We start from the raw sequence: 23,345 nt of genomic DNA on the forward strand, positions 1-23,345 counted from the left end.
ATAAAATGGGAAGAATTATGGTTCTTTCCCCATAGGGTTTGTGTAAGAATTAAGTGAGTTAATGTACATGAGGAACTTAGCAAAGTGCCTGGAACCCGGTAAGTTATTATTACTGTTTAAAACTTTGTGATTTCTCTCACCAAAAATATATATAAATGTATTATTACTATTCCTATAGTCATTCAATCAAATAATTACAATATTGAGTACCTACTATTGCACACTAGAAGGATAAAACATGGTCTCTGATATCCAAGCACTTACAAAATGATTAACAAATTGAATGCTGACAATATATCTTGTGGGTTGAAAACCCACCAATTGAATTCTTATTTTCAGTTATAGTATTTTCAGGATTTCTGTTTGAGATTTTCGTTTTTGTTTTTAGAGATTTCAGACCTCTAGTGAAACCCCCCATCTTTTCTTCTACTTTCTGGAAGGTATTTATTATACTTTTTAAAAAGTCCCTGCCAAACATATAATTATCATATGATCCAACGATTTCTTCTGTGTATACACCTCAAAGAATTGAAAGCAGGGACTCGAACAGCTATTTGTGTACCCACGTTCACAGCTGCATTATGCACGATAGCCAAAAGGTGGAAGCAAGTGTTCACTAACTTTTGGATGTGAATGGATAAACAAAATGTGGTATATAAATAAAATGGAATATTATTTAGCCTTGAAAAGGAAGACAATTATGACACATTCCACAATATGGATGAACCCTGAAGACATTATATTAAGAGCAATAAGCCAGTCACAAAAGGACAAATAACGTACAATTCCACATATATGCGGTACCTAGAGTAGTGAAACCTATAGAGAAAGAAAGTATAATGGAGGTTGCCAGGGGTTGGGGGGAGAGAAGAAAGGAAAATTATTACTTAACTGGTACAAAGTTTTAGTTCGGAAAGATGAAAAAGTTCTTTTCTCCTCAAGCAGATGGATTAGAGCAGATCACCTTTACCTTGCTGAGGGGTTGGTTTTAGGCTTTGTTGGGGACAATGGATTTGTGTTTTCCCTTTTTTCCTAGGGCATAGCTCTTAGTCTTAAGAGTGGACATTCTGGGTTTCCACAGGGGTGCTTAGCAGAACTCTTCCACTTGACTGGGCTTGACCTCCAACACTTGTATCCTTGGCATCATGAGACTGCTAAAATCTCTGCTCAACTCCATAGCTTTTGATTTGCTGGGTTTTTGTTTGTTTTTTCTAGGTTTCTTGGAGTTTCTTCCTGCTCTAATGCAGCTTAGGAGTTGGCAAATGCCTCAAGGGGAAGTTGCATATAGATCTTTGGGCTCACTTCTCAGAAGTTTCCCTCTTCTCCAGGATTTTTGCTCCTCATATTCCAGCCATTTGGCTGCCCTGAAAGCCAACCTACATCGCCCTTCTCAGTTCAGACTTGCTCTTGACTCCTTCCCCCAACCCTGCCCACAACACTTAGCAAAGCCTTTAGGTAAAAACCCTGGGTCAATGCAAGGCTCATTTAGGTAGGATCAGAATTTGCAGCTCTTCATAAGTTCTGCCTGCTTTGCCTTCTATTACCTTCTACTGCCTTCAAACAAGAGTTTTGTGTATTCTGTCTACAGTTTATTGTTTTCAGCAGGAGGGTTGTTCTGATACATGTCACTTTGTCGTAGCTGGAACCAAGTCTCTTAACTTTGTCTTTTAAAATTCTAATTCTTGATCTGCTTCTGATTTCATTTTATATATTCTTCAGCTTTTACTTTTCTTCCTCCTTTTTTTTTGACTAGAATATTTGGTTTTTATGTATACTGTTTTTGGTCCCTCTGGTTATTAAACCCCAGGCAGGAAGTCTCCTAAGGAAGAAAACTAGTGAAGACAGAACACATTCAAAGCAATGGAAGTGGATTGCTTGCACTTGCCTTAGGTCTTCATCAGCTCTTCTGGTTTCCCTAACGAGACTCTCCAACACCACCCAGCATCACTTTCCAGTGATGAATCCCCTGAATCTAAAAACTATAAGCCAAAACCCAACCTCCCACCTTCAGACACCTGCATGACCATTAAAATTATTCTACTGTCTCCCTGAGATGGTTAAAAAGATGTTACTCTTCTGGATATAGAGACGAATTATCATGTTTAGAATCTTGGTCTTAATGATATCATGGGAATATTATTTTATTGGTATTTGTTTTGATTTGACTATATTTATTTTCTATATTAATGTGGCCAAAATAGCTAAGTATGTGAAAACATTAATATTTCATGTAAATTCAGCAAACACATACTCGGTGATGATTATATACAAAGAACTGTATAGGAGTAATCAGGTAGTTAAGAAACATTTTTGTAATCAAACACATATTTTATTTTACACATGAAGCCAGATCTCTAGTTATCAGTATTCCCATTGCTTAATGGATTACATTGCAACATTCTTTAATTCTAGTTCCTTTATAAGTAGTGTCAACTTCTGGAAATTTTATTATTTAAATTCTGAAATGTATGTTGACTTGTTCGCTGAAAACGTGAAGAATACAAAATTGTAATAACCAATGTGTGTCCTTTTCTCTCATTTTAATTCTTGATTCTTTTAATATAGAAAAGGCTTTGTGTAAAGAAATCAAATAATTCATTCATCTAACAACAAATTTACAGCCTCTCTTTAAGAGTTTCCAAAATTCATCTCATACTTTTTCTCATTTTTTTGTCACCACTGAGACTGTGACTAGATTAGATTTCCTGGTACCCAGGGCTTTGTTTTCCCATGATTTCTCTGTGGCCAGACATGGAGAATTATAAACACGGTGTTTATCAGCAGAAGAACAAAGCCACTGCACATGGCTGGCATGTGCTCTAGGTTTTGGTGACCATGTATTTCAACATATATTGCAATCATATGATGACTTCACCCCCATCTGACAATTCATCTAAGGAACTTTGGTTAAACGCCTTATCTCATGTTTCATGAGGTTTTCCTGGTTATTACTCAATATTGAAGTTGAGTTGGGCAAAGACACCAACAGGTCAAATAACTGAGTTAAGTTAACGCTGTGAGTCTTAACCTCATACTGCATCTGATAATTTCCCTTTGGAGATGGCTCTGTCCTAAGGACCATGGCCTCTACCTTGGTCTCATGGGATTATGGTGCCACACTACGCAATTGTAGTTCAATTTCATTTGCACAGAGACAATTTTTTTAAAACGAAACCTTTGTACTCTCTAAGTACTAATCTCAGGATCCAATCTATTATTCTGGGAATCTCACTAAACTCCTTTCTGCTGAAATTTTCTTGTAGGTAAACCAGAAACCTTCTTGTAACTAGTCATACTATCTCTTCCCTACCTCCCCTAGATGCTATTCAGCCAACTGAGATATGTGACAATACTTTGAACCCATAAAGGGAATGGTATAGATCTGAGGTGTTGCTTCTGTAATGATACCACTCTTAAGTTATTGACAGAGAAGGCAGCATAATATCAGATGCAGAAGACCTTGGATGAATTCCAGCCTCAACAAATACCACTGGGCAAGTCCCTTAATATCTCATATAGGTTTCCTGACCAGAAAACTAGAATTGCACTTTCCACCTTCCTATCTGCTAGGGTTCTCATGCGTATAAATTGAGGTAATACGTGAGAACACATTTCGCAAATAATAAAGGGCCAAAACAGTAACAATGGTTTTGAGTGTAATCACTGTTATAACAATAGCGTCTGAATCTTCTCCCTTCCTCTAGTTTCAAACCACTTGGAAGATCTGGGGAAAAAGTAAAGTTATAGTCATGAAACTACCAAAAAATGCATGAAATCAATTATTAAAATAAAATATTAACTCCTTTAGCCTTGTCTATGTCAAATCATGCCCAAGTTATTTTGTACAATAAGAGAATCAGGTACAGGTAGAAGAGTACTTTTTAGCAGGTTTTCTTGCTCATTCTCATCTGAAAATATTCTGATTAACAACCATTAGAAAAAGATTTTGGTTTTGGTAAAGACATATTTTTTCCCCAACGTGACTGCACTTCTAGCCCATTAGAAAACCAAAATAACTTAAAATTAAGGCCTGAAAATATTTCCAGTGGGACATCTCCCCAGCCTCCAATAACATTCCATAAACATGGCAAATAACTGCTCAGGCTCTGAATGGAGACACCAATCTTCCCAAAAGACAACTACTTACACCCAAACAGCTAGGTCTCCTTTCCTTCTTGTCAGCACCACGTGCTGAGAGAGGCTGGTTTTGGTCTCTTCATCAGGCCTTGCTGACGGCTGACATCACGGCAAACGTTTTCACTTACTCTTTGGCAACAGTTAAATCCTTGCCAAAGGCCAGTCAGTAAGTCGGAAAGTGTTGTGAGTGAGAGGCTGGGGGAGTTGGAGTGTGACTGTCAGCTAGCAGTCTGTGGTGATGACAGCAGGGAAATCTAGGAGCTGAAACCATTTTAAAGGTCACTCTGTGGGCAGAACAAAAGACCTCTGATGCAGAAAAGGAAACAGAACTCTGGGACATCGAAGCACTGGATGCTACTCTCTGAGCACTGTGAAAATCCATCATCTGCTCCCTGATTGTGATGATTGCAGAAAGCCTATTCTGCTTTGCAACCCGGGATGGCTTTAGTCACCAACTATGTACCCTAGCAGTGGTATGAAATAATCTGGTGAGATATGAATGCCAAATAATGAACCAATGGTTCCATGGTCTATTTGGTTTTCTTTCTTAATATTGAAGTAAGCTATTCTTTTTTGGTATTCTTTATCCTTACCCTTCGTCTTCTCATTTTCAACTTTGAATTGCTAGACAATCTAAGTTTAAAGTTCTTAGCCATATAAACTTTCTGTAAAAAGAGCTTACATATATTTTATGAGTATAATATACTAAAGTCGGTACACCATTTTTAAAAGGAACATAGATCCTTCAAGAATGATAATAGTAGGTCCATGTCTGAATTGAGATAATCTTTTTTCTCCCTTTCTAAAACAGGAGAAGACTTGGAAGAAGAAAATGTCCTGAGTCTGCTGTATGGCATATTCTGGGTATAGGCCACTCATGAAACCTGCCAGATAAATTTGCTAGAGTTAATTCTCCATATTCTAACCTGTTCTGTTATTTTTTCTTGCCCCCCCCGCTTTTTCTAGCTAAACAGGAAACTTGCTGTCCATCACTAAGAAACCCATGGGGGCCAGGGCTGAACTCTGTCCTGGGGGAGCAAGAGCTTTTCTCGTCATCACCACATGAAAACAAAGGAGCACTCAAGGGAGGTCCAGTAGGGACTAGAAGGTGCCTCTTCAGTAAAACATAGAGGAGGGGCGAGAAAGCAGTCAAGGTGCCAGGAAACTCATCACAGAAGTCACAGTGCACATCTGACACCCACCAAAAAATGAATTCTCCTGGGCAAACCAGGCTCACAAACTCAACTAATGCCCAATGACCTGCACACAATTGATTTGGACCTCAGATCATCTGCTCAGGGGTCTAGAGTGCACACCCCACTGAGTGAAGACTCTGTTGTATGTGAACTCCACTGAACCTATAATCAGATAAGAGGGAGCTGCCCCAGGATCAGAAAACAATGATGCCAACCCAGCTACTCCACTCCAGCATGGCAATGCTGGGTCGATGACTCAGTTTCTGTTAGATGATGAAGGGGAGCAGAGAAGAGAGAGAAAAAACAGCAGCAACTACTGTGCCTTATGGAGTTGGAACTTGATTTGGGTGGTGAGGAGGCTGATTGCTCAAATAACTACAATTCCTGGCTGTGGGAAGAGTTAGCTCCTGCACTGCCTCTCTAAACCCAATGCTTCCTCTCACTTCCACATGAGGGTGAGGGACAGTCTACAGAGACTACTTGACTCAGGAAGTTTTCCATAGGGGGAGGAGTCTTTTTTCAGAGCATGCTTTAAAATTAGCCAGCCATGATAGATTAGGTAAACCACTTTTTAGAACATAGACCCACTAAGACACCACATTTGGCCAAAGATCTTAGAGTCAACTGATAAAAAGAAAAAGAAAATGCCCAAATCTCACGAAGTTATTGTTGATTTAGAGTTGTAGACATCCCACTTCCTCTGTCTGTGTCACAAGGCACTCATTCGCTTTCTTAATGAAAACAAGAGGGAGTGATTATACCTCCTGGGGTTGTGCCATTTATGCCGTCTGAAAGGCACTTAAATGAGTGGCACATTATCTCACACATCTGGAGTTTACCAAATTAGCCAATTATGCTGGAGCTCATAAAACTAGGCCTTAAATGTCATTTAACTAGAAAATATTATAATCACCAAGTGGTCTGATTGTAAGATAATACTTGGGGCAGCATCAGTGGTTACAGAAAACAAATCGTGAAACAAAACACAGTTCAAATGCCCCCCAAAAGCAACCACATATTTTCTACAGCAATAGTTTCTGAAGAATACCATATTTCTGAAGGCACCAGCAATCAACATGTTTCTCATTTGAAACTAAGTTTAATCTGACCTGGTTGTTTCCTAGTTATTTGCCTTGGGCAAACCAATGCTCAAGAATTTTTCTCATAAGAGAGCTAAGGAACATACAGGATGAGAGTAGACTGACTGAAAACCATGAACTTCTCAGAGATACGGGGCTAACTGCAAGAGATGGGCAATGACTGGATCAAGAGCCTTGAGTTGTTAGAGGTTTGTGGTACTGCCTCAGAGTCACCAAGATTCGGCTGACTGAACATATTCTGGTCTCTCAGAACTTTCATATATAATTTGAAGGAAGAGACAAAAGACAAAAACTGCTTTAAATTGCTGTGTGATTTTGGGGGAGGAACAACAAAGATTTTAGAATAGCTACTTAAAAATTAAGGACTTATAACCACAATTTCTACATTGTCTTCTTTCCAATCAATAAATAACAAAATTTGGACTTCAGTGTAAGGTGGTATAATACAATGAAAAAACAATGGTTATGACACTAATACTTATGTGACTTTGGGCAAGTCATTTAACTTCTCTGATCTTCTGTTATCTCCACACAAAATACAAACATAATGATGCTGTATTGTGCTGAGAATAGCACTGTGTTGAGAAAAATGTATGAAAAAATCCTAGCATAGTGCATGGTACACTGAAGAAAATAAATACTAGTTTTATGTCTTTCTTTACCTATGTCACCAGAATATCTTGAGTTCTGTTTAACTGTTTTTTCTCCTTATTTCAGGAAGGATGACCACGTAGCACTTTCAGAGGAGGAAGAGTAGGGGTGGGGATGGGTGGCTGTCCTGCTTTTACATCAGTGTAATTTATAATCCCCTCACCCATCTGTGAACATCTCGATTACTCTTTTAAAAGAAATGACAAATACAAAAGAGACTAGAAAAACTTGTATAAGATACTCTAAGGCAAAGAGAAGTGAGGTGTGATACATGAACACATGGTAAATAGATACACCAGCCACTGTTTGCCAGGTGAGCTTACAAAACGAACCTTATTGGTTTTAAAGGCACCTAATCAACTAGGCTGTATCTTTATGTCTTCTAGGCTCACTTTATTACAGTAGATGGACAGTTAGTTTATTTCTGTCAAACCACAGAAAGATAAAGAATTGTGGTATGACAGAATTGCTCTCAACAGTGACAAATTCCTTTTCTGCCTTCATTCCCTTTGAGTTCTACCTTCTGTGTTAGAGAAAATAGCCTCTTTGGTAAAAGCTAACTAAGTATGAGGATTCCGCACAATATAATCTCACCTCTGTAAAGCTGGGTTGAAAAACTATGTCTTTAATAAAAGTACAATGTATCTACGTTTTTAAGAAGAAAAATAATTTTAGAAGCAGTAAAGGGATTTGGACACATGTGGTTGAGCTACTGTCTCTTAGAAGTACGTGAATTCTGGGCAGAGAGGTGGCACCTCTAAGAACAGTGGTGAGTACCACTGAACTTTCTTGCAGTGGGGAAATGGAAGATCTGTGCAGATTCTAAATATATGAACGGATTTTAATGTTTTTAAACAGGAAAGGACTAGCTTTCAAAACCTTTAACTTGGAGGAGACAGGAAAAACCAAGAGAGATAAATTTTTTAAATTATGCTAATGGTCAAATTGACCAGAGCTATCCCTCTTCAGGGCCACAGACCACACTGTCTTCTATGCACCTGAGTACGAAAAAACATTTTAAAATCAAAGTGTACCCTAAATACTAAATGAACTAAATTAAAAAAAAAAACTGCTTTCACTAGGGAAAAAAAAATTCAACACAGCACATATTAAAAGGTTTTCTTTTCTTTTCCTTTTTTTAAAATTTAGCCTAAGGCTATGAAATGTTTTTGCTCTGTATCAGGAATAACAGGCAGCTTTCTCTTTTCTATTTTTGCAAATATTTCCATCTCTAAGACTAGAGCTTTTTGGCTTTTGGCTAACAACATGTCCAGATCTAAAGGCATTGCAGAAAGAATGCCAATTTGCTCTAGAAGAAATTACACATACATATAGGAAAAGACCAATTTTACTATGCAAGGACCACACATACTGTATGTTTGTTATATTATTTGATATCAAAGCAGAAACGTCAAATTCTTCCTAAAACACACATGAAATGAAGAGCCTTGTTAACGAACTTCCACATCCAATTCAGAGATATCTGTTACAGCTTACAGAACTTAGAGAACTGATACTACTGTTTTACTGGAAAGGGACACTTTTATTGGCTGTATAATACACTATGATTTCTTAAACTTTATATATATTTCAGGTAAAATGAATACGATTTTGATCCCACTTGTCATTAATATAGGTGTATTATCAATGTATGGCACTTAAGTACCACACCACCAGAGTAATAGCTAGAAAAACCTGATGATCTTTTGTTGCTATATGACCACGAGATCATTATCATAACTTCAGAGAGGGTGGTCTACAGCAAGAATGATCATCCCTGTTTCATTTTGCATCGTTATGATGTTGATGTGAGGACTTTCATTCATTTGTTAAGCACATACTTCCTGAGTGTCTCTATTCAGTTCCAAACACAGGCATCAGGAATACAGAACTAAATGAGACATGGCCTTAGGGAAATATATTCTTGGGATGGGGGAGGGGAGACAGACAGAAAATGGTCACAATACATTAGGGCAGTGCATGTTATACTTTATATATATAAGTATATACTTATATATAGAAAGGAAAAAAGTGGGGAAATAATTCAGCATGTGATAGAGAAAAGATGATCAGGGAAGGCGAAACTTGAGGTCACCTTTGAATGAAGAGGGCTAGTTACAGGGTAGATTAGTGGGTTGGGTCCTCCAGGAACAGGGAAAATCATGCAAAAGCCATAAGAGTGTGAGAGACCAGAGGAGTAAACTGTTTGCTGTTCCTTGAGCGAATCTGTGGATGAAGAATAAGCCTGGACAAGAGAAGGCCACACCATGAAGAGCTCTGTACACCATGACAAGAAGCTTGAACTTTATACCACTCAGCATATTTTTACATATTCCCCAAATACTCTAAAAACGAGATAATTAAAACAGTATGATACTGGTATAGAGATCAATAATTAACAAAGGTAAGAGGAAATGGAGAAACAGAACAGAAAATCTAGACGACATATATGTTGAAGGTTACTATATTAAAAAGGTAGCATTCCCAATTAGTGAGTAAAGGATAAATTTCTCAACAAATGGTGTTTGGACAATTCACTATCCATTTCAAAAGGAAACTTAAGTCCTATATACAACAGTACACATTTGACAAAATTCAACATCCTTTCATGATAAAGACTCTGCAAGTTAGGCATAGTCGGAAAGTATCTCAACATAATTAAAGCCATATATGATAAGCCCACTGCCAATATCATCCTGAATGGGGAAAAGCTTAAAGCTTTTCCCTTAAAAACAGGAACTAAACAAGGATGCCCACTCTCACCACTCCTATTCAACATAGTGTTGGAAGTACTAGCCAGAGCAATCAGAGAAGAGAAGGAAATAAAGGCCATCCAGATTGGAAAGGGTGAAGTCAAGATGTCCCTTTTTGCAGATGATATGATCCTATATATTGAACAGCCTAAAACTTCCATAAAAAATACTCCTAGAGTTGATAAACGATTTCAGCAAAGTTGCAGGATACAAAATCGACACACAAAAATCAGTAGCATTTCTATACTCCATCAGTGAACATGCAGAAAAAGAAATCAAGAAAGCTAGCCCATTTACAATAGCCACCAAAAAATAAAACATTTAGGAATAAAGCTGACCAAGGATGTGAAAAATCTCTGCAAAGAGAACTACAAACCACTGTTCAGAGAAATTAAAGAGGACACAAGAAGATGCAAAGGTATCCCATGCTCTTGGATTGGAAGAATTAACATTGTGAAAATGTCCATATTAGCCAAAGTGATCATCAAATTCAGTGCAATCCCCATCAAAATTCCAATGACATTTTTCTCTGAGATGGAAAAAGCTATCCAGACATTTATATGGAACAACAAAAGACCACGCATAGCCAAAGCAATCCTGAGCAAAAAAATAAAGCTAGAGGCATAATACTACCTGACTTTAAACTATATTACAAAGCTATAATAACCAAAACAGCATGGTACTGTCATAAAAACAGACACACAGATCAATGGAACAGAATAGAGAACCCAGAAATTAATCCATATGCCGATAGCCATCTGATCTTTGACAAAGGCAGCAAATCTACATACTGGGGAAGAGACTGCCTGTTGAACAAATGGTGCTGGGAAAACTGGATAATCATATGTAGTAGAATAAAACTAGACCTGTATCTTTCACCATATACCAAAATCAACTCAAAATGGATTAAAGAATGAAGTATATACCCTGAAACAATAAAACTCCTAAAAGAAAACATAGGGGAAACACTCCAGGAAGTAGGAGTGGGTACAGAATTCATGAATAGGACCCAAAAAGCACAGGCAACTAAAAGTAAAGTAAACAAATGGGATTATATCAAACTAAAAACCTTCTACACAGCAAAAGAAAAAATCAACAGAGTGAAAAAACAACCAACAGAGTGAAAAAACAACCAACAGAGTGGGAGAAAATATTTGCAATATATACATCTGACAAAGGATTAATATCCAGAATATACAAGAAACTCAAACAACTTTACAACAACAAAAAAAATAACCCAATTAAAAATGTGTAAAGGAGCTGAACAGACATTACGCAAAGGAAGATATATGAATGGCCAACAGACACATGAAAAAGTGCTCAATATCACTCAACATCTGGGAAATACAAATCAAAACCACTCTGAGATACCATCTCACTCCAGTTAGGATAGCTAACATCCAAAAGACTGAGAACAATAAGTGCTGGAGAGGTTGTGGAGAAAAAGGAAGTCTCATCCACTGTTGGTGGGGCTGCAAAATGGTGCAGCCTTTATGGAAAATGGTATGGAGGTTCCTCAAACAATTACAGATAGATCTACCATATGACCCAGCGATTTTACTGCTGGGAATATACCCAGAGGAATGGAAATCACCATGTCAAAGGGATACCTGTACTCCAATGTTTATTGCAGCTCTATATACAATAGCCAAAAACTGGAACCAGACCAAATGTCCATCATCTGATGAGTGGATAAGGAAACTGTGCTAAATCTACACAATGGATTACTACTCTGCTATAAAAAAGAATGAAATACCACCATTCTCAACAACATGGATGGACTTAGAGAAAATCATATAAGTGAAACAAGTCAGGCACAGAAAAAAAAATGCCACATGTTCTCACTTATTTGTGGGAGCTAAAAATTAATAAATAAATAAACACACAAATAAATAAAGGGTGGGGGAATAAGAAAGAATAACCACAAATATTCCTTGACCTATTTAAGCCAAGTGCACAGATACGATGGGGGGTGGGGGGGGGAAGAGGAACAGGTAAAGGGGCATGAAAATCAAGTACAATTCATTTTGAGAAGTAAAATAAAATAAAATAAAATTTAAACAAAAGGATAAACAAACTGAAACAAGGAAAAAATAAAAATTTTCAGATGGATTAAAGAGTTAAATGTAAAATAAATACCAGAAGTTAGAAAAAATGTTTATGATCTACATAATAGTCAAAGGATTAGCATCTATTATATATACTAAACTCCTACAAATCAATAAAAAAATTCTAACCTAGGAGAAATGGGTAAAGGACACAAATAGGCAATTTATGAAAGAAATGACACCTAATGATGTAACAGTATACTCAATCCTACGAACAATCAAAAGAATACAATTAAGACAGTTTTATTTTTTTGCCTGTCAGATGGTAAACAGGAGATGCAGATCAGTGACAAATGTACTAAATAATGATTGATATTGTCCAGTGTTTGAGAGGGTATGGAGATATGGGAAATCTAAAATACTAAGGGTATAAAATCAAGACATACTTTATAGAAGGTAATTTGTCAACAGTTACAATACAAAATGTGCATATCATTCAATACTGTAAGTCCATAGCTACCAACTGCTTTTATAGAAATATATAAAAAATATGTAAATATGTAAAATATTTAAATATATATTAAAATATAAATATGTAATATATAATATATATGAATATATATATCCACACACAAATGCGCAAAAATAGTATAAGAATATTGATTTGCACTATTGTTTATAATAGCAAAAATCCAGAAACAACTTAAAGGTCTACCAAAGAGATTAATTTAATAAACTGCAGTATATAGATACTTAACTACTATGCTGCTCTTTAGAAATATATACTGGCATGGAGAGATATCCATGACATATATTTAACTGAAATAAATGATTAACAGAATAGGATTTATAGTATAATCTGGCAAAAGAGGTAGTTAACTGCAGCAGTTAAGAGCATGAGCTTTGGGTCAAGCAGACCTAAATTTGAGTCCCAGCTTCACTATTTACCAGATATGTGAAAATGACTAACTTCTCTGAGTCTTGGCTTGTTTATCTATACAGTTGGAATGGATCCTAACAGAACCTGCCTCACAGAGTTGTAAAGAGAATTCCTAGTATATAATAGAGGCTAAATATATACTAGTTATTCTTATTACTGTTACATTTTTGAATAATTATAATTTTCAGCCAGTTTTGTTATGAAAACAACTTTCAAAAGGAAATATAATATTCTTTGGAAAATTATACTGGATAGTCTTTAACTGAATCTACAAATCAAAGACAATTTTAGCTTAGGTAAACAAAATATTCTATATCTGATCATCTAATAAATAAGATAATGACTTTGTTGCATCAATTTTTGACACAGATCTGCTCTGATTACATATTCATAAACCACAGTGCAAAGAGTAATACATTTGGGCATTATATTTAAGTACCAAAATAAAGAACTGTTAAGTTTAGATAGCCTCAGTTATGAGAACTTTAAAAAGCCTTAATGGCATAAACTAGAAATTGTGCTCTGGTAATTAAACTGATTCTTAATATCCTTTTGGGGGGGCGGTAATTATATACATTATCACATTATACACATTAAATACATATTCAGTTTTCAATCATATTATCAGGAAAAACAAAACAAAGTAGGAAGGCATCCTTTTAAATATTTTTCTATAATAAGCCTAGGAAAATAAACCATTCAAAATGAGAAAACATGTTAAGTAGAAATATATCAAAAAGCATATATCAACACAGAGTCTGTATTTGAAGAACCATACATACCCTTCTGTTCGGAAAATCACTCGAAAGCTGTCTCCTAAGCTTTTATAACTATTTGGATCAGTGGCACATCTCTGAATCTGGAACCTAGAAACAAAAACAAACAAAACAAAATCCAAGTTAAGAATTTTGCCAAAGTTTTTTTTTTTTTAATTTAAAGTCTTAGAAACTCAGTTTTTTGAGATTAAAATATTGTGGTCTTTTCTATCAATTTTAATGATTTATTTGCCTTATATAATCTTTATCTTATTTTTTTAGACTTTAAGGTTATAATATCTGTATTTCTCTGTACTCTAATAGAAACTATAGAAAAATCTTTTCTTCATCTGTTTCTTAGCCAGGCAGATGCATCCTGAGGCATTTATACATTTTTTCTTTTGTGAAAAGCATACAGAGATGTTATATATATGTTTTAATGTATAATTCAGAAATCTGGAGATGCATATAAGATAAGAGATAGATATAAGATATAAGATAGAGCTACTTATTTTAATTAGTGTTCCCTGATGGTAATTAAACACAAAGGTTAAAAATACAGAGCAGCTAATATGGCCTAACTTTGATCCTGATTATGAATTTGGAATTTATTCTGTCAGACAGGAGCCTGCACTTGGAGCAAGAGTGGGGTTATTATATAGGGGCTGTTTTACTACACAGCTCACTATCACCACTTTTCAATGGGACAGGGCTGGTCATCGCAGGTAGCTGAGGCTACCTGAATCTTAGCAGAAGTACAGTGCTATGCATATAGTTGATGCTCAATAAAAATGTGTCCCATTTTTGAAAGCTAAACTCTTTTTTCTTCTTTTTGGCTATATCATGCATCTCAGAACTCTTAACTTTCCAAATGTGGAAATCCCAGTACAAGAGTCTTAACTTTTCATTTTGTAATTGCACTGGGGTTTGTTTCTAGAGAGATATATGATAAGTACTCTTATTTCTCCCACACTCCGGTTGTTCTCCATTCTCTGGCTTCTCTAGGCTGCCTTCTCCTTGTGGCTTACCTCTTTGTCCCAATTCTGAGTCAAGGCCCTTCTTCATTCTATGATTCCCTTCAATTTGACCTGTTTTTTTTGTTTGTTTGTTTGTTTGTTTTGTTTTAACTTTTCAAAAACACCTCTAATGTTATCTAGTTCAAGATGCTTTTCTTAGATTGTTGGCTTTATGAAATGAACACAACCTCTATCTTTAAGAATAATGTATTTTATACTTCTAAGCCCCGGGGAATTATGATGAAAACAAACACATCATAGAGAAGAGTGACTATATTGCTTTGATTGAGGCAGTTGGGCATATGATTGCAGTGAGTGTATGTTAAGATTAGAAAGTGAGGCTGGAATTACACTTGATATTGCAAAGTGGAAACTTGCTAAGTGTGACTGGGCAGGAGAGTATCTGTTCAGAAATGTGGGAGTTGAGGCTTCCAGCAGAGTTCGTGGCACTTATAAATCCTTAAAGAAATATTTATTGACTGATTGGATGGATTAGAATGACGGTATGGAGCAGAGAACAATCATGAAGGCAACACAACAGTCTGGGTGGGAGAGAATGATGCCAGCATGTGAATGAAAGCAACAGAAATGTAAGGGAAGAGGCGAGTTTGCTGGGTAAGCCTTTTTGCTCTTTAAATGCTTTTTGATGATACATTCAACATGTTCTCCTTTTGATCCTCTTCACAACCTATATATTCCACAACCCTATACCTACTACTGCCAAAGTGTAAAATGTCATAGTCATCTTTTAACAATTTTTTGGGTTATTTTTACAGCTATATTGGCATGAACAGTTTTAGAATGTTAGTTTCTGAACAAAAACTATATCCCTTAAATTTAAATCGTGTAAAGCCTATCAGAAGCCCACGGACCAGTACCAAACTGTTTTGGGCCTAGGAGTGCATTTGGTGTATCTGTAACTGCTGGCCTGGAAGACTATCTGGAATCAAGAACAAGATTTGATGGTCAGGTAGATGTACCATGTTTGGGTGTCTTTGGAACATAGCATGTAAATGAGATAACTTGGTAATTTGAATATAAACGAATTAATACTATGCACAAAATAATACAATAGGAGAACTATATGTAGGTTTATACAACAAATAACTTTGAAACATATAGAGGGATTTCCAAAATATTCCTTCCCTAGTTCAAATAAGAATCTCCATCTCTGTATTTGCATATTTGTAACATATTCAGTGCTGATTATGAAACATTTTCTTATGTCTAGTTGGGAAATCCAAGATTCTTCCCCAACTGTTCTTTTTAGAAAATTATTTATAATAAGAGTATTACATGAGCATAGATGATATCTATAATAATCTTTCATTAAGTTCATTTACCACAGTAAATTCTTTGCTAGATGCTTTCTTCCCAAATTATTAAGTATTTTCTTAATATGTGCCATATATTAGATGCTACAGGTTTTACAAAAACTCAGGGCATTATCTCCACTTTCAAGAAGCACAAGAAAGAAATATGAGAAAAATAATTAGCGACATAAGGGAAAATATCCAATATGTCAAGTAGCACCGGCCCCAGGCTTTCCAGGTGTTCATAGAGGAGCAATTACTGCTTTCTGTGGCAGGTCAGGAAGGACTTCAGGAAGGAGAAGGGATTTGAGCAGGTCCTCAAGGGATTCAGAGATGCAGAGAGGGTAAACCAGGAGGAAGTATTCCAGGTGGGAAAATGATAGAAAAAAAAGGCCAGTGAGGAAAAGCTGTCCTCTCTAAAGGGGAAACGAGAAAAAAGACCCTCCACCATAGCAGCCCATCCCGTGTTTCCCTCAGGAAGACGGTACAGTGCTCTGCTTGCTGCACATGCTTGGTTGCTCAGGGCAGGTGGAGACCAAGCCAGTTAGAGGGGGGTACTCAGGACATAAAGTCAAAGCCCAGTATACAGCATTTGATCTTTTTCTGTTCCTCAGCCAAGCACTTCAGCTACCTCTGGATGGCCGTCTCATAGTTGTGTGATCCTGGTCCTAGATGTGACTGTAAAAGGTCAGCAGATAGACCAGAGCAAGCACATCCCAATGACTAGAAAATCAACCCTAACCTCCGTTTTTCTGCCAGGGTTAGATACTTTGTCTATGATGTCAGCTTTGTCTATGATGTCTACACACTTGGGTAATACCCAGGCGGGTTTTCTGTCAGCTTAAACAAACATGAATACAGGGAACAGTTACTTCATAAGTAACTAGTTTTCTAACCTGGCTATTGGAAGTCTAGGCATAAAGCACTAGTTGCAATTTCTGTCTTTTTTCAGAATCCAACAAATAATATTTCCAATCAATTATTGATTCAGTTAATAAGAGTTCTTGAACACTACTATGTATTACGTACTCCACTATTTGGGGGTTACAAAGAAATAAGATATAGGTCTGCCTTTAGAAGCTTATAGTTAAATAAAGGAGATATGCAAATAGATCATTACCATACACAAGGAATAACATTTAGGAATATTGTTTTGGAGTATCAGATGCCAACCAATGTGTCTTATAGATACCAAATAAACATTAGTATCAGTCTTAGGGATAATCTTCTATCTATGGGCAGAATACGGCTGACAGAAAATAGTACTTTGCGGAGACATTGAAAGGAAGAGGGAAAACAAGGGAAGGATATCTTTGGGCTAAATATCTGTGACTCAATTTTATCCATCCATTTTAGAACAGACAACAGGACAGTCAGTGGAATCTTTGAGGAATGCTTCATTTAGAAGCTGACTGTCTGATGAGTGATGCTGTGTTAATTACAAACAGGAGAGGCCACATCAAAATAACATTACATAGGGAGAGTTCACAAGCTGGGCTGGATGAGCAATGCGAAAAGATGGGCAGGCATGGTGAATACTGATGCCTGGGTAGAGCCTCCCCTCCATTCTTCACTATGCTGAAGCAGCTAGAGGTGCCATTAAACAGGCCAAGGAAGTACAGTGTCTCTGCTGTGCATCTCACGTACGGCATGTCTACACTTTGCAGAGAAAGGACATGCAGTGTTTAGTTCCACTACACACAACTTCTTCTGATCACAGAGTTATCAGTTCTTCTAAGGAATCTGTTTCAAGTTGATATAATTATAGTGCATTTTGGTTAATCATGTAAAACAGCAATTTCCTTCTTCCTCCCCACTATATTTCAGTAACTTAAAAGGTTTTTCTCCTGGACTGAAGTTTTACATCAGCATTTTCCAAACTGCATTCTGTGCTAACAAATTCTATGCTCAGGGAGACAATTTTCCAGTTACGTAATATAATTCTTTGTAAAATTATAAAGGAAAAGCCACACCAGTCTTGATTATACTTAGAAGAAAAGGTTGGACCTCTCCATTGTCCTAATAAAAGCAGCTTAGACACATCTGGAATCTCCATCTAAGTAAATTCCTTTATTAGAATGAAAACTTGCTGCCAAACTGAAGAACTGGACAATAACATTCAAGAAAAACTCAGTGCCTAATATCTGGTCAGAATCAAACACAGGGAAAAGAGTGTGGGTCAAAACCCAGGCTACATTGCAAAGGAGCCAGCGATCCAGTCTGTCACAGTGTCCGCGAGCACAGGACCGCACACACTTAACAAATGGGAGGAACAGGCCCTGTCATTCACCACACCATAAATATTAAGCGAGTTACTGTGGTAACCACCAGGACAAGGAAGAGCTTTTCAACATGCACAAACAAATGCACAAGCATATTTTTTTTTAAGTAAATACATTCTCACTCACTAAAACATTTTTACCTAAATTTGCGAGAATCATGACTTCAGCATTTCCCACTCATTTCATTGTGTGCTCAGTGATACCAAATTTTAAACTAGTTTATTGTTGATTCTCAGCACAGTTAGATATGACACGTCAGCTTGTCTGAGTACTTCTTAAGATATGGCCATAAGAAGTATATATCTATAGAAATAAAATGGCTTTGCTGCCTAAAAAGCCTTAGGACAAAGGAATTTGAAAATTCCAAAATCTCAAATTGATGCATGCCTTTATTTCCAAAGTAATTTTACATCTATCGTCTTCCTCCTAAAAAATACTGATGGGGTTTATTCTGGGTCGTGGGGTCTTCAGGATATATATGTATATGTATGCATATACGAATGTACTTCAAAAAGTTCATGGAAAAATAGAATTAAAAGATGATATGAATCTTTCCATGAACTTTTTGAAGTACCCTCATATATGCATATGTATATATAACTTATATATTCATATACTTATGCAAAGGGCAGCTAATGAGCTGCAAAGTGTCAGGTTGGGATAGGTGATGAGATTTGTCCTGAAACTACACTGCATACATAGCACACACTCTGCTTTTTAGTCAGATCATATGATTATTTGGGGTGTTTTGGGGAAGGGAACTGATGGAGATTTGGGGGGGCGTAAAAGCCATTCCAAGCCACCCTTTTGGCACTGCCACCAATTCTAAGCAAATCAGTGAGAAACATGAATCTTATTTCTGGCATCACCTTTGAACTATTTCTTAGTTCAGTAGTGTTCTGTGCTCTCTCCCACCTCCCCCCATTCCACCCTCCTCTTGGAAAAGTATTCACATCAATCATTTATCCTTATTGTAATTTACACTCCGATGTGCTGTCTGTCAAAACCTGTCTTCTGTTAAAGGGTTTTCAGCTACCAAAGAGGAGGTAGGAAGATTGGGTTTTGTTTACGGTGGGAATGTACTGGACTCTGTCCACCAAAGACAGCTTTAAGTGGCACTTTTTTTCCCTTCAGTGGCATTTTATGCCACCACAATCTCTAGTCTACATAATACTTTCAACTTAGTGCCAAAGAAGGTGAGGCACTTTGGGGAACTGAGACACAGACTGGGAGCTACCAGCTATAACTCCAGTGTTACCATCAATTTATAGCATAAACTGGTGAGATTAGTAAATTAATCCCTCTCTGTCTACTCAACAGTGAAATGGGACAGCAGACATTAGAGGATAGTTTGATTTTGGAGGGTGAGCAACACACAGACGTCATGTTTGAGTTTGTTATTCATAAGAGAGAAAGGACATTTCGTTCTGTTTTATAAAGCCCCAAATTCCGTATTTTATACCCATGGGAGTCTGCTAATAAGAGTTGTACACTGATACTAAGTGGTGATGAACCTAATGAAACTCCCTGCAGAGATCTTTGTAAACATGCTATGAACAAAGATTATTAGTAATTGCTAGAATATTACACGTGCTCCTTAATAAACACTTAAGAAGCACACTAATGAATCAGAGATTAACAGACTAAAGGTTTGCAATTACAGAACACATTAAAAGGATAGCTGTAGGAAGATTAAATAAAGATTCTAATTCACTGTAATTAGCCTATCTTACTGAAATAAGATGTTGCTCTTACAAAGTATGTTTGCTTTCTTACCAGTTGATTGAGTATGGCCAAATTCAGACCAAACACGCAAAAACATGTCTGAGGTTTGGAAATTCAGTTGTACACACCTATCTCACCAACTTTGGGAAAAGGCCTTAGAAAGCAGATCCTTAGAAAAATTCTTATTATGGATGTTTGTTTCCCATACTCTGATAAATCACCTTACAAGAGAAGAAACACTATCTTTCTGCAGAAAGGATAACCACTGGGGCCTCTGCATTTATTATCGCTATATAAATACTATGTCAGATGGTGTGGAGATGAGGCTGCTGATTTTGAAGAGATTATTCCTTCAGTTTACTTCAGCAAAGTGCTTAGGGGAAAGCTTTCCTTTTAACATTTCTCTATGACCATAGCTTTACTGTTCCAATTTTAAGTTCTCGGTGAGTGTGAATGATAAATCTTCTAAAAAGTCAGCTGTAGGTATTTTGTTTTACTTCAGATTAAATTTAATAATAACCCACATAACATTGCCTTAGCACTGATATAGCTCAAGAGGCCTCTGATCATGTTGGAAAGGTGTGGTTTACAGTACTAGACAAATTTCTGTCTCAACATTTACGGAGGTCCCCATCTGTGCAAGAGGCAAGATTAAGAGTTTTGGGTACCCAAAGATGAATGACACACAGGTCTTGCCCTCCAGAAGGGAACAAACAATTGGGGAGCAGGGAAATGTTAGTAACTAACCATAAAGCAAGGTAGCGTATATGTGTTAAATAGAGATTCTAGGAACTTGGTTCACCTTCAATTTAAGCATTGCCTTTGCTTGCTGGGTTCATAATCTAGGTCTGGCATCAATTAACACTCTAAAATAATGCTAGCAAGTCCACCAGGGAAGCGGAGTTTGTCTCTGCCCAAGCAATGATCAGAAGCTGTACTCATACACATTTGGCTACTTATCAAATTATTCTAAAAATTCGGGGAAAGAAAGATACTTTTCCTAATTGTTGCTTAGTCATTTTCCTATGAGAGTCTCTTTATAAAAGAAATAGGAATCTATACCTGGTAAAAATTAAGATGTTATTTGCCGGTTTAAAGTCTGTAAGTCTTTATTAGGTGTAGGTGGGCTGGGCTATGCCTTGGCTTAGTATTTATGATACTGTAAAGAAGACCAATAAATTTCTCTGTTATTATAAAACAGTTTATAATTTGGAGAAATATGTAACCTGGAGTGCTCAGTCAGTCTAGATAATTGCTACAGATAAGGTAACAACATCTTGGCAAGACCATAAAAGCAAGGAAAATCTTCTGTGCCATGTCATTTTGAACATGTTTTTTAACAGAACCTCAAAAATATTATCTCTCTGAAATATCAGATCAACCCTGATAGCCTGAATATACTTTAAGTAATTTCCTGTGATCCTAGACACATCTAATTGCAGTTCCTTTCATAAACCAAGGAGATTTAAAGGGTGATATTCTGCGACTGTACATTTTACAATTCACACTTTAACAGTACACTTAAATATCCTATAAATGATTCATCATTTTGCCAACCACATATTTTGTTACAATAAACGTTTACTTACTTGTTCCTCATTAATGTGGTGAAATAGGTCTAGTTTTGTACATGCTACACAATTACAGGGCATATGGTGTTTCTAGTATTTAGAATCTATGTAAAATTTGACATTGCAAAATGAATGGTGATAAGCGAGTTTATTCTACCATCTGGCACAAGTTCTTTCTGTTGTTTATGTTACTTATGGGATAATAACTAAGTACACTGACAACATAATTCTAAAATTTATTTTAATGACAATATGCTAGTTAACAAGTCAGAGGCAAAATAATCATTAGAGATTACAACCTAAATCTAATAATGTTAAACCACAAGTAATAAAATAGGCTAATTAACATGGCTGTATAATTAAAATGCTCCAAGCATAAACTGGTCTCAATTAAACAAAAGCTTAACTAGCATGACTTTCAATCATTTTGTTTTGCAAAATACATGTCACATCATAAAACTATGCTTAATATCTGATTATAGTGCTGCCACTCTTTGAATATACACATGTATACACATGCATACTAATGGCAACAGATGGCCTCACACCCGCAAGTATCTACCTACATTCTCCCAAGTGCACTGACCTAGGCTGGCCATGACGGTGGTTAGTTAGCATGAAACAAACTTGTACGTGGGAAATGAGGGAAAGATGGATTGAAGATTGGAAATAAAACCCATTATCAAGGTAATGAGAATAAAGAGGGTTACATCAATTTTAGCAATCAAACATTACAATTACCAACAAAGCACTATGTATCTAGTTGGAATGATGTTGAATGTTCTCAACACAAAGAGGTGGCAAATGTTTGGAGTGATGCATGCAATAAGTGCCCTGATAGGATCATTGCACACAGCATGAATGTATCCAAATATCATATTGTACTCCATAAATACATAGTTACGAAGGGCTAATTAAGAAAAATGAATTAAAAAGGAAAAATAAAATAAAATTACCATAGTCGTGACAAGTATCCTCGTTTTCCCACATTCCCAAGATAATTACAGTTTTAAGAGACTTGACCCCCTTCTCCAAAAAAGAGTTAGCTATGCTCTTTCTCTCTCTGATCTTCCCCACCTACCCGCTGGGGTCCACGAGTTTTCTGGCATCCGCCGCCTCCATTCTCACACATCACCATTCTTACCTGCTCAACTTCAGCTCATTGCTCAGGCTGAGACCGAAGGTCTTGGTTTCCAGCGTCCATAAAAGATTTCCAGAACAGGGAATTCAAATGTAGTCAGATCTGCCGGAAACTTCTTACTGGTCCTGGGAACTGAGCCACTTTTCAGAAGCTAATTATGCAGCAGAGAACATGAGCCAGGGTCCCAGCGAGGGGGAATGTTAGGGAACATGGAGTCTCTAATACACTATTCCATTTTATTTTAAGCAATCAAATGTGCCTATTGTATGGTTTATTTAGCACTGAAAGGATGCTTTTCAATAATATCAAACAAAAAAAAGATGAAAAGACTGGGTAGTTTCTTTGCATTCATAAACACAAATGCTTATGCTAGAAAGAAATTTGGGGAATGGAGATAATAAACTTGGCTAATAAGGAAGAAATATGCTTATGCTTATTATAGTTGAGGAAAAATAAGGGAACTTTTTATTTTTATATCAGGATTTACCTCATATGTTACCATGACTTGGATCAGTTGTTACAAGTTTCAAATGAAGATACGGTTTTCAAAAGCATATTGTAGGTGGATAGGACCCCAAAATGACAAAAAAATGGTAATCATATTGATTACTTATATATCATTTGCAACTTTGAGAGCATTTTTACACATATAATCTCTTCTCAGGGTGCCTCTTAGTTTCACAATTTCCTTATATTTGTAGGGTTAAAATCATTTGG

The 23,345-nt window shown here is 36.6% G+C and overlaps 1 protein-coding gene across 1 annotated transcript in view; it reads right to left on the reverse strand.

Annotated features, from left to right (window-relative positions):
* SLC25A21 (solute carrier family 25 member 21) overlaps positions 1-23,345 on the reverse strand; it is a 200,205-nt gene that overhangs the window by 129,790 nt on the left and 47,070 nt on the right. Inside the window, exon 3 of the mRNA XM_063090119.1 lies at positions 13,608-13,691. Coding sequence (XP_062946189.1) covers positions 13,608-13,691 — 84 coding nt within the window. The remainder of the gene's footprint in view (positions 1-13,607; positions 13,692-23,345) is intronic.

This window comes from Cynocephalus volans, chromosome 3 (assembly GCF_027409185.1).
Source record: "Cynocephalus volans isolate mCynVol1 chromosome 3, mCynVol1.pri, whole genome shotgun sequence".
NCBI lineage: Eukaryota > Metazoa > Chordata > Mammalia > Dermoptera > Cynocephalidae > Cynocephalus > Cynocephalus volans.